Here is a 12,021-nt window from a genome sequence, read left to right as displayed (position 1 = left end):
TCTAGCTCAATTTCTAATAAAATCAAAATTAGCTCTGCTATTCAACAGTGGAGAGAAAATGAGGTGTAATTGGTGTTCCAGGCCTTTAAAGGGGGCCCATACCATCAGGTACACATACCAGCCCCCAACCTCACTCCATTCACTGGTTTTTGGAACCCATGTCCCTTGTCTAGCGAGTGCTACTTAGTTGACGGTGAGACCCTCTGTCATAAAACAGGTTCATAGTCCCTCATTCACATAATCAGGGTAACAACACTTTATTCCTCCTGCCCCAATAACAGAGAAATTGAGGATCCCACAGCTGCCAAAGCAACCATCCCAGGTTGCCGTGGCCGTGTCAGGCGGGGTGAGTGTGCCTATGCAAACACGATCAGCCCCTGAAATTCTTTTCCACACTCGCCCTAATTCACCATCCGATGTCAGGGTAGAGCTCATCCTAACTCTGCTCTGCTCTGATGCTGCACCACTAACATGAATTAGAGCTGTGACTTTGATTTCAGTGGGTGTGGGAATGCACAAGCCATATCACTAAAAGAATAATGTTGATAATTTTAGAAATTGCTATTACATTCCTTGCACCCCTAAATCTCCCAGCAAAGTGAATGGGAATACGTAATATAGAAGGAACCAGAACTGGGCTCCGAGGGCTAGCTTTTTAATGATATTTGGAAATGGAACTCCCATTGAAATCAGTGGGAGGTAGGCCCCAAATACCTTTAAAAATCTGGTCCTAATCTCATAAGGAATTCAAAACTTTAGAACGATAAATCCTTGCAAATAATGTTATTTTTTGATACTTATCTGTAGTGTAGACACAAAATTATTCAACATGAATAAAATGTTTAATTAGTATCTAGATTCTAGGAATTGATATAATGAAGCACTCCTTTAAATTTGCATTAACTGAAAATATTCCAAATTTCCTTTTATGTATTTCTTTTTGCTCTATATAGTTATGTTTAGAGAAACATCTTTAAAATATTTAGCTCAATTTTTCTCTTAATTGAACCGCTTCTATGAATTAGTTTGCTGCCATTATTAGTATTAATTGTAAATAATTAATAGATGACATCAACTTGAAAGTCATATGAAATATCATAGATACTGAATTGATAACAATTCAGTATGTAGGTAACCGCAAATCATAAAGAAAACATAATTTAAAATGTATCTTCACGGAGGGTGAAATTCACCTAGTGTTGCAGTCAGCATCAAGTGGGAGACCAGAGGGATTATGTGCTCTGCCTCTAACACGCACACACATGCACAGATGTGACCAATCTCCTGGGCCCTTAATTTGCAGTCAGGAAAATCCATTTTAATCTACCTGGGTTAGCTTTGTTCTGGTCACACCACATGGCCCAGTGCCTTGGGTGGTAGCTCCCATTATTTTCAGCTATCTCACTACATGAAGGGGCTTAATTGCTCTTCCTGTTGAGCCTCAGAGGGTACGTCTACACTACAGCATAATTTCGAATTAACTAAAACCGGTTTTATAATACCGATGATATAAAGTCGATTTTATGCGTCCACACTAGGGCACATTAATTCGGCGTTGTGAGTACATGGTCCTAGGCTAGCATCGATTTCCAGAGCAGTGCACTGTGGGTAGCTACTGTAAAAGAATGAGGCCAATAATGTCGATTTGCGTCCACACTAACCCTAAATAGATATAGTAATATCGATTTTAGCGTTACTCCTCTCGTTGGGAAGGAGTACAGAAATCGATTTTAAGAGCCCTTAAAATCGATTTAAAGTGCATTGTAATGTGGACGAGTACAGCGTTAAATCGATTTAACGCTGTTTAAATCAATTTAACTGCGTAGTGTGGACCAGGCCAGAGAGGATGTTTGAGCACACCCACTGGCTTTTACAGGGGTTGTGATTCTCTTTGGATCAAAAGGACCCCCTCATGGCAGCCGTTAGCACTTCCAGCATCACATCAGCAATCTCTGAGAGAGGCTAATGGGGCGAGACTATAGGTGCTCTTCATTTCAATAGGTGGCAGAAATTGGGACTACAGAGGATGTTTTGCAAAAGATCTACAGTGAAATACAGAGAAAAATGACGACAGAGAGCAAGACCATGTGGCTTTATGGACAGCCCTGTTCTCCTCATTATAATGATATTCTTTGTTCAGTGGCAAAGAAAATGACTCTCTGATGTTCTGTACTGTTGTCATATGACACGTATGAGGGCATCAAAGAAATGGGAGCGATGTACCAGTGTAGACAAGGCCTTAGATCAAGGGGAGTATAGTAGCTACTGAAGGATTTCAGAGGTTCTCTCTGTCCTACCCATGCGCTGGAAAGGGACTCCCAGACCTCTGTAGTTTCCCTGCTCATCGCTGGGATAAATGGGTTTGTGAGGGATAGGCTGCATAATGGGAGGCTGGGGCTAATGCCCATAGGTGCCAACTCCGTGCACCCACCAGCTGCCCCCCTATTAGCTTCCCGCTACCCACCCAGCATCTTCTGCCCGCTGGCGGGCCCTGCCGATCAGTGCCTTCCCCTCCCTCCCCGCACCTCCTGCCCTCCACAGTCAGCTGTTTTGCAGCATGCGGGAGGCTGAGAAGGAAGGGGGAGGACCAAGGATGTGGCATGCTCAGGGGAAGGGGTGGAGTGGGGGTGGGAAGGGCGGGATGTGGGTAGGGCCATGGGGGAAGAGGTGGAGTGGGGGTGGGGCCTGGGGCAGAGCCGAGGGTCAAACACCCCACAGCACTTTGGAAAGTCAGCACCTGTGCTAATTCCATCCTCTAAAGAAAGCGTGTAATTAGTGTATATTTCTTTCTGTATTACTTAGGTGACCTTCAAAGAGAACTTGGTAAGTTTTTCTTTAAAGCAGCTTTTTCCATGGTATTGAATATCTATCTATCTATCTATTCCCATCCAACCCATCTATCTATCTATCTATCTATCTATCTATCTATCTCCATCCCACCTCTCTATCTATCTATCTACCCCCATCCACCCCCTCTATCTATCTATATATCCATCCCCATCCAGTCCCTCTATCTATCTACCCCCATCCACCCCCTCTATCTATCTATCTAGTCCCATACTAGGGGCGGCTCCAGGCCCCAGCATGCCAAGCGCATGCTTGGGGTGGCATGCCATGGGGGGCGCTCTGCCGGTCGCCGGGAGGGCAGCAGGCGGCTCTGGTGGACCTCCCGCAGGTGTGCCTGCGGGAGGTCCACCAGAGCCGCGGGACCAGCGGACCCTCCACAGGCACGTCTGCGAGAGGTCCACCAGAGCTGTGGGACCGGTGACCGGCAGAGCACCCTCCATGGCGTGCTGCCGTGCTTGGAGCGGTGAAATGGCTAGAGCTGCCCCTGCCCTCTCTCCAGTGTAGTTGTTGTCACGTGGGTATCAGGATGCTAAAGAGACAAGGTGAGTGAGGTCATATCTTTTTAAAAGATATTATCTCACCTACCTTGTCTGTCTGTCTATCTATCTATCATCAGTTTTATACTGTTGCTGATCACTGTGCTATCTGAAGATATTGTAGAGAAATTCAATGCAAATAACAAAGTCCCTGAACAACTTCTGGGAGTCTCTGACTCTTCTCCTTTTGATAGTAAAAACTCCGCTTGGAGTAGAGGTTTTGCTTTTTTTGTTTGGTTAGCAGAAGGTGTATCAGAGTTGTGAGTTTCATTCTTGCTGTGGTGGAAAGGCATTTTGGAACAGGAAGGTTCTGCAGCAATTCCTAGAAGTGGCCAGATTCTCACTTCTCCTGATCTCCTCTGGAAGTTTGTCCCAGAACCAGGCCCCTCTGACCATGAATGCTTCATCTCCAGCTGTCATGCACATTGTCCTGGGATTTGTGATCTGCACCGGCTCAGAGGAGCATAGCTGTGGCAGAGATTCTAACGGAGAAGTTTGGTCATTAATGTAGCTGGGGCTGGATTCTTTAATTGATTTGCTGCTTAGGACCAAGGTCTTAAACTGGCATGGCATCAGAAGGTGACTTTAATCCAGGCTGGAGGTGGCAGAGGCCAGGATCACTGTGGCCAAATCGTTGTCCGTGGGAAGATGCAGAGCTTCCTAGTAAGCTGGTGTCTTTAGTTGCTGACACTATCTGGTCACCTAAGCATAATGAGGGGTCAGATAGGACCCTGAGGCTTTGCACCTCTTTGGTGAATGGGGGTTGTAGAAATTCAATGGAGTGAAGGGGGCAGTGTCTCATCTAGTTCTTCAATATGGTTCCCTCTTTTTGACCAGAATCACTTTGGGTCTTGCCTGGGTTCAGCGTAAGCTGCTGCTCTTCATCCCAGAGCCTTGATATGGTTGCGTTTGCTCACCTGAGTTCTCATCCCTCTCTCTGTGTTTTGTTTCAGACTGGAGAAGGATCATAGTCTGTCCAGGTAATTACAGCTCATATGGAATCAATATCCAAAGCTCCCCTTCCGGAGATTTCCCATCCTCTTTTCTCATGCAGTTAACATTTTGCATAGCTCTTCGGGGCAGGGATGGCTCTATATTTAGGTGAAAAGACGCAAAGGCCTGTGTGGCCAACAGTGCTGGGCATGGGCCCTGAGAGGAATGATACTTTTTCCAGGGGGCTGCAGCTGAGGTTGGCACCAACAATGCAATCATCAATCGTATCGCTGATGTTCAACGGGGAAGTGTGAGAGAGACGGGTGGGGTTGGGGGTGAGGGAAGGGAGGAGATGAAGAATGTTGCTAAGAAGCTAGAAGATTTCTTTACATCAGATACTATCAGAGACTGAGGTATTAGCAGAAGAAAGTGATATTATAAAGTAAAAATTCACCAGCTGCATATGGCACATCCAAGAGTTCTGAAGGAGATTAGGTGTTTGAAGAGATGTATTGGAGAACTGTAGGGTAGCAAACATGGTACCTATATTTTAAAAGGAACCTAGGGGTGCTCCAGAAAATGACATACCAGGAGGTTTTACAACTGTACCTGGTAAATCATTACAAATGATAATTAAGAAGAGAATCACAAAACACCCAGGAGATCATGTGGCTAGAGGTCGGGGTGGGGAACAGGGGAACGAAAGGGGGCAGGAGTCCTGGGGGCGCAATCAGAAAGGAGGAGGGGTTGGATGGAACAGCAAGGGGCAGTTAGGGAATAGAAAGAAGGGATGGTTGGATGGGGCAGGGGTCCCGGGGGGGGAGGCTGTCAAGAATTAGAGGACAGGTTGGATGGGGCAGAGGAGGTTTGGGGGCAGTCAGGGGACAGGGAGTGGGGGTGTGTGTATGGGGCAGGGGTCCCAGAGTGACCGTCAGGGAACAGCGAGGGTTGGATGGGGCAGGAGTCCTGGTGGGAGGCAGATAGGAGGTGGGGGCCAGACCACAACTCTCTCTCCTAACCGGCTCTCCATACAATTTACGTAACCTGATGTGGCCTTCAGACCAAAAAGTCTGCCAACCCCTGTACTGGGTCCAGTGTTGTTTAATTTATTTATTAATGATCGTGGAGTCCAGAGATATGAGCAGTGTAATTGGATGATAAAACTATTGTAATGATGAGCCTCTACGTGGCGCCATCTGTAACATAACTTACCTGAACTGATAACAGCCAAGCTAGTGGTGCATTAAAGTGACTTTTCAGCGGAGACCTGCTGTTAGCTAAGTCGACCCAGAAACATTGCTCAGGGTATGTCTACGCTACCCGCCGAATCGGCGGGCAGTGATCGACCCAGCCAGGATTGATTTATTACATCTAAACGCGATAGTGACGAAGTGGCAATGCTCTTAATGTTTGCTCTGATTACTATGTTGGTGCCTCAGTGTCCCCTCTGCAGTTCTTAATATCTCGGTGGGGGGATCAGGGGGTGTGATTGCTGCGGAGGAAGGGGCCAGTGCCCCTAAATGCCTGGCACTCTGTCTCCTAGCAACTAATGGCCTGGGCCCCTCCTCTGCAAAAGTGCCAACTGAAGGTGTTGGAGACAAAGAGGTCAGGTGGCCTCCTGGTCCGAGAAAGAGACAAAACCCAGAGGAGGAGGGGCTGGAGGGGGGGTTTCAGTTTGGAAGCTGGCTGGAAAATAGAGAGGGGTGCCCAAATGGCACTTGGGCATCCCAACGGGGCTGTGGCCTCCCTGGGGGCCCCAGACGGACCTAACTAAAGGGGGTCCTGCTGTCTGTGCCTGCAAGACCTGTCTTGGACTGTGTTCCTGTTGTCCAAATAAACCTTCTGCTTTACTGACTGGCTGAGAGTCACGGTGCCCCACCCAGTGCAGACCAGGGCCTGTTAGGTATGAACAGCCCTGAGCAATGTTCTTAAGATGAACTAACTGGCAGCGTATACAGCACTAGATCAATGGAAGAATTCTTCCATTGACCGTGGACCAACTTTTGGAGAGTTGGATTAACTACAGTGAAGGGAAAGCCTCTCCAGAGTGAGCATATAAACAATGTTTCAAGTGCAGACTAGCCCTTAAGAGAAGACACCTCTTGTCCCTCTCTCCATGATGGAAGCACTGGACCCTCACTGCATCTCATAAAGGGTATCGAAGAAGAAAAGGGGGCACAGAGAATGACAAGGAGAATCAGTATGAGGAGAGATGGAAAAGACTGGCAATTTTTACCTTTTAAAGGAGACAAGTGAGAGGGGACATGGTAAATGTATAGAATATTACACAAAACCCTTGAACAGAAAATGATTTAGGTTACAATGTGTCAGATATTTGATAGCTAGAAAATAGCAGTTTTATCCTTGCCTTTACAATCTTAATTCTCACCCCTAGTGCCTCCATCCAGTGCAGTGAAAGAATGAGGCAAGTGTGTGATCATGTAATTGGAGAGTGTATCATAAGACGCACACACACACAAGGGGGACTGGTTAATGATCCAACCCCCAAAACACATTATCTTGCCAGAGAACACACGAGAGGGATAGGGAGAGTGGAGAAAGGCGTTCCACAGGCACAGACACTGGGAACTGGTGGGAATAATTTCTGTTATTCCCGCTCCTCCAGCAGGTCTGGTTCTGCGGTGCTGCCTGTGGTCTTTGCAGTCAAGGTGTGATGGGGCTGAGACTGCATCAGGGTGAGCCAAAGGGGGGTGTGAGATGTGTGTGTCTGCTAGTTAGTCTATCTATTGGACTTAGTCTGCTAAGTGCCTTTGGAAAATGGAGCTTAGGCACTTTGGATTTTGAAAATCATACCCAAAGCCAACAAGTTCATCTCAGTCTCTGCCTTTGGTTAAGGATGGTGACTCCTAACCCCAACAGACTGCCTGCAGGGACAAAAACTTGCTACACTAGGCAACTCTGGAGGGGAAATGTCCCATCTCCTCCCATGCCCCAGCTGCCCTCTGGCCTTCATATCATATTCAGAGGAGCCAAAAGAAAATACTTTTCTCCTACCTCCTTTCAAAATGCCCCTTCCGGCCCCAGGCCTGCTTCCATGGAATTCAAGGGGAGATTGGCCAGTGAGATGATTGGCAACAGAACCAGGTCTTCGTTAGCAGGCTGGCAGCGTCACATCAGAAGGGAACGTCTAATTTATAATTATGAACAATTGTGTAGGCAATAGCTATTCTGATCATAAGAAAGTCTGGTAAAAGTGTAGCCACTGACAGAGAAATGTTCACACATTGCATACTGGGTGTTATTGCTATTTTATTCATTTATATAATTAATGTTGCCATTCACACGTTCATGAAATACAGTACGTGTCCTGACTGCCGGGAATGGCATGGCCCCACCCCTGGCCAGCTTCACCTCTGCTGTGACCACACCCCTGTTGGTGTGACAGTATGGGCGAGGTCACACTGCCGGGGGGACACCATTTTTAAGAGAGTGAGGGGGCCTTCAGCACTGAACAAAACCACATCTGGTTTTGACTCAGTGCTAGATAGGGGACAAACCTCTCAAAAAGACGCCGATCCATTTTAATTCCGGACAAGTGACCTCTCAACAACACTGAATTCTGTTCATACGCGTGTTCAGATGAGCCCTCATCTCTTATTTCAGGTCTGGGAAGAACCATGCCACCCGTAGAAGAAGGTAACTAAAGTTCAGATTCTATCAATGTCCAAATCTCACCTCCAGGTAGAACACGTTGCTTCTTGTCCCTGGCTGTGGCCATGGGAGGGGACTTTAGCGTTCAGGGCAGAGCTCCCAAGCAGGGCCAGCCTTAGGGGTGGACGAGGACAGCCACTGTTAAGGTCAGCCAGGCCTTGGCGGGTGCTCGTATCTTCCACCTGACCTGCTTAGAGCCAGCTGGGCAGCCAGGCAACATCCTGCATTTCACAATAACCTGTGAGGGGAGGGAGGTTGTGTAGACGTGTCCTGACATACAGCAACAAATCCAGCCAATATTGTATCTACTTCTCCTGTCCCTCCTTCACCTTCATGTGCAGTGCCACCCGCAGAGCTTCCTGGCACACCATCGAGCCGGGCTGCACAGCCACTGTTCTTTTCCCTGCCCCCATGAGTGTCCCAGTAGTTGCTGAAATGATCCCGTCTGAGGGCGGGCAGGGACTGTCCCTCTGTTACACCCCTGCTTCCATCACAGACAGAAAGAGCAGAGCGCTCACCACACACCGGTGACCTCCTGGCTTGAGCTCGGAGAGCGGGGATCTCCAGCGACCACAGCAGTTTCTGGAGTTTCTCTTCTCCTCCGTCCAAGCACCATGATTTGGTTGTTCTCCTTTCTCTGTTCCTCAAGGCACCACCCTAACCACCCTGCTTTAAGCACAGCCCTCCTCTTTTCGTCAGTCAGGTACTGCCTCCTCCATCCTTCACAGCTCCACCTTTTTTCTCCTTATTTCTACTGTGAGACTCCGCTCGTTTATGCAACTCCCAATTAGCATAGAGATTCCTTCCTTTTGGGCCCAGGGACTCCAGAAATTGTGCCTGTTTCTGATCAGTAAAACCTGGGAAATGCATCTTGGTACCATATGGACTTTTCTCCTCTGAGATTCCAATGCCTCAGAGATGAGGCGTGTTGGAGCGGGAACGGTTCTGTGGAAAGGCGCCTACTGGAATGAGAGAGTGGGGCATAAGGGACACAATGAGGTTTAAGATGGGAACTAGAAACTGCAAGGGGAGGTGAGTTGTACCAATGAGCATGGCACCTGAGTCTCTAGTCCCCTCCCTGGGGAAAGGGGAGCCGGAGATGAAAGACCCTGAGTCTCAGTCCTGGCCCAACTGATCCTTTTTCACAGCGGCTGGCCCATCTCTTCCAGGGCCGTGACTCTGCTGAGATCTCAGAGCTGCTCCCTCTTCAGAGCTGGGTAAATCCTGGAGGAAAGACGGTGGTGGATTAGCCACTGGGCCTACAGTGCCCATGCCCAGGGGCCCCAGCCAAATGGGGGCCCCTGGAAAAAATCTGCTGCTGGGTGGTGGAAGCCCAGAGCCCCAGCTGCCTGGTGGACAGGCAGGGTGGGGAAAGCCCCCGCACCCCGACCCCACTGCAGAAGCCGGGGGCAGGGAAAGACCCATGCCCCCGGACCACATCCCTGGCAGAGTCAGGGGGTGCCAGGAGAAGCTCCCACCACCCTCTGACCCTGTCCCCAGCAGAAGCACCAGGAGGGGCGAGAAAAGCCCCAGTGCCCCCAACCGTGGCTCCCCGCCAAAGCGCCGGGGCTGGCGGGAGAAGCCCAAGTGCGTGGACACCCATGGTGGCCCCAGGACTGGAGGAGGTCTTGCTACCTATCACGGCCTCAGGACTAGGGGAGCCTGGGGCCGTGGCAGGGGGACAGAGCTTCTCCAGTCTTGGGGCTGCTGTGGGGCAGGGGGCAAAAAATAGCAAATGGGTTGGGGGGCTGCAGTGGGGGGCAGATCCTGGGTGGAACAGGGAAGGGGCAGAAATGAGCGGAGCCACAAGCAGAATGGGCAGAACGGAGAAGGAGCTGCAAGTGGAAGGTCTGGTGAGGGGGCCCGCACTTCCTCTGGCTCAGGGCCCCAGGAAACCTTAGTCCACCTCCGAGGAAGGCGATTCCCTGAGCCACTTGCCAACTGAGGCAGATTCTGTCACTGGCAGGATCGAACCCTCCTCCAGGGCTGAGCTCTGCCTCTAACCCTCTGAATGTCTCTCTCCTCAGCCAATGTGAGTCTGGACCCAGACACGGCTCATCCTCGGCTCGTCCTGTCGGAGGATCGGAAACACGTGAAATGGGAAGACGCACGGCAGGAACTGCCTGACAGTCTTGAGGAATTTGACCCTGATCCCTCGGTGCTGGGCTGTGAAGGATTCACCTCAGGGAGACATTGCTGGGAGGTGGAGGTGGAGGAAGGAGGATCCTGGGCTGTGGGGGTGGCCAGGGAGTCTGTGAGCAGAAAGGAAGGGAGCAGCCTTAACCCTGAGGGTGGGATCTGGGCTGTGCAGCGGTGCTGGTGGGGTCAGTTCCAGGCTCTCACCTCCCCTGCTGTGACCCCTCTGCCCCTGACCTGGGTCCCCAGCAGGATCCGGGTTTGTCTGGACTGTGAACGGGGGCAGGTGACATTTTTCGATGCTGGGAATGAGGCCCCGGTCTTCACTTTCCCGCCGGCCTCTGTCACTGGGGAGAGATTTCAACCCTGGCTTTGTGTGGGGGATCAGAAACCCAGCTCAGATTGTATCCCTGAGACATGGCGGGGGCCGGGGGGGGGACATACCCAGTGGTGAGCTGGGGCCGGTTCCCACAGCTCCAAGAACCGGTTGCTAAAATTAGACCTCCGTGGAGAACCGGTGGTTAAAGGGCCAGGGGGTGGGCGAAAAACTCCAGTCCGCGGGCCGGACCATCCCATTGCTCTCGGGATTCCCAGCTGGGGAGGCTGAGGCTCCCCTGGCCCTTCGCCCACTTCCCCCCAGCTGCAGCGTGGCCAGCCGCCCGCACCAGCTGGGCAGCTCAGCTGAGCTTGGAAGTCGTCCTGCTGCTGCTTTTTGAGCAGCTCTGCAAGGTGTGTGTGTGGGGGGTCCTGCTGCAAGCTCCAGGGCTGGCCAGAGGGGAGGGGGCAAGTGGGGCAATTGGCCCGGGCCCTGCAGGGGCCCCTGGCCCCACGAGGATGTCTTCCCCAGGCTCTCCCCTGCTACCCACACCCCAAAGAGCTGCAGCATGGCCAGCAGCTGGGCAGCTCAGCTGAGCTCTGGGCTGCCGGCAAGGTAAGGGGGCTGCAAGCTCCAGGGCAGTGGGGGGAGGGGGGAAGTGGGGCAATTTGCCCCAGGCCCCTGGCCCCACGAGGATGTCTCCCCCCAACCCCCCTGCAGAGCTGCAGCATGGCCAGCAGCTAGGCAGCTCAGCTGAGCTCCTGAGTTGTCCTGCTGCTTTGAGCTGCTGGCTAGGTAAGCGGGGAGGGGGCTGCAAGCTCTAGGGTTACTGGGGGGGGCAAGTGGGGCAATTTGCCCCAGGCCCTGCAGGGCCCCCCCCATGGGTATGTCTCCCCCTATCCCGGCCTCCCCTCTGCTCCTCCCCTTAAATAAGAACTTTTTATAGGGAACCGGTTGTTAAGATTTTGGCAGCTCATCACTGGACATATCCCCTGGGGACCCTGAAATCAGCCTCTGACACCCTAGTTTCTACGCCCCTGGAGGACTGTCATCTGCCCAGCTCTCTGCCTTTTATCTCTGTGACCCTGGAAACTCCTTCCCCTCCCTCCCTTCAGCAGCAGGGGCTTGAATTTCTAGTTGAATTTCTGAACATGCCAGATCCCACCGCAATGCCTTCCCAGCCTCAGTGATCTTCAGTACCATCTCTGTCGGCAACGTCTGGGTCATTTCAGTACCAGTCAAATGTCCAGTGGCAGAACACACTCTCTGAGCATGAGTCTGATTATTTACTACTTGGGTAACTGCGACATTATTGATATAAACTGGGACCATGTAGAACATGGGTTGCAACCAAGGTCCTGTAGTGGCACCAGATCCTAGGTTAAGGGGGTCAGATAAGGTGTCCAAGACCAGGTTCTGGGTTGCTGGTTAGGATGATGCTGTCTGTATGTCTGTATCATTTTGTAGTTGAAGTTATAAGTATTGGCTGTATACTGTCTGTATTTCAATTTGGTGCTGCAGTTCTGGGAAACACCCCAGACAAGTGTTAGCTCTGCTTAGCCTGCTTGATGGCCCATTAAG

The 12,021-nt window shown here is 50.8% G+C and overlaps 1 protein-coding gene across 1 annotated transcript in view; it reads left to right on the top strand.

Moving 5' to 3' along the window:
• Positions 1–11,769, top strand: part of LOC127039442 (butyrophilin subfamily 2 member A2-like) — a 32,166-nt gene extending 20,397 nt beyond the window's left edge. Inside the window, exons 9-12 of the mRNA XM_050933195.1 lie at positions 2,803–2,823; positions 4,337–4,363; positions 7,941–7,973; positions 10,016–11,769. Of these exons, the coding sequence (XP_050789152.1) occupies positions 2,803–2,823; positions 4,337–4,363; positions 7,941–7,973; positions 10,016–10,578 (644 nt within the window). The 3' untranslated portion in view covers positions 10,579–11,769. The remainder of the gene's footprint in view (positions 1–2,802; positions 2,824–4,336; positions 4,364–7,940; positions 7,974–10,015) is intronic.
• The last annotated feature ends 252 nt before the right edge of the window (positions 11,770–12,021 follow it).

This window comes from Gopherus flavomarginatus, chromosome 23 (assembly GCF_025201925.1).
Source record: "Gopherus flavomarginatus isolate rGopFla2 chromosome 23, rGopFla2.mat.asm, whole genome shotgun sequence".
Classification (NCBI taxonomy): domain Eukaryota; kingdom Metazoa; phylum Chordata; order Testudines; family Testudinidae; genus Gopherus; species Gopherus flavomarginatus.
This window is presented reverse-complemented; position numbering and strand designations above follow the sequence as displayed.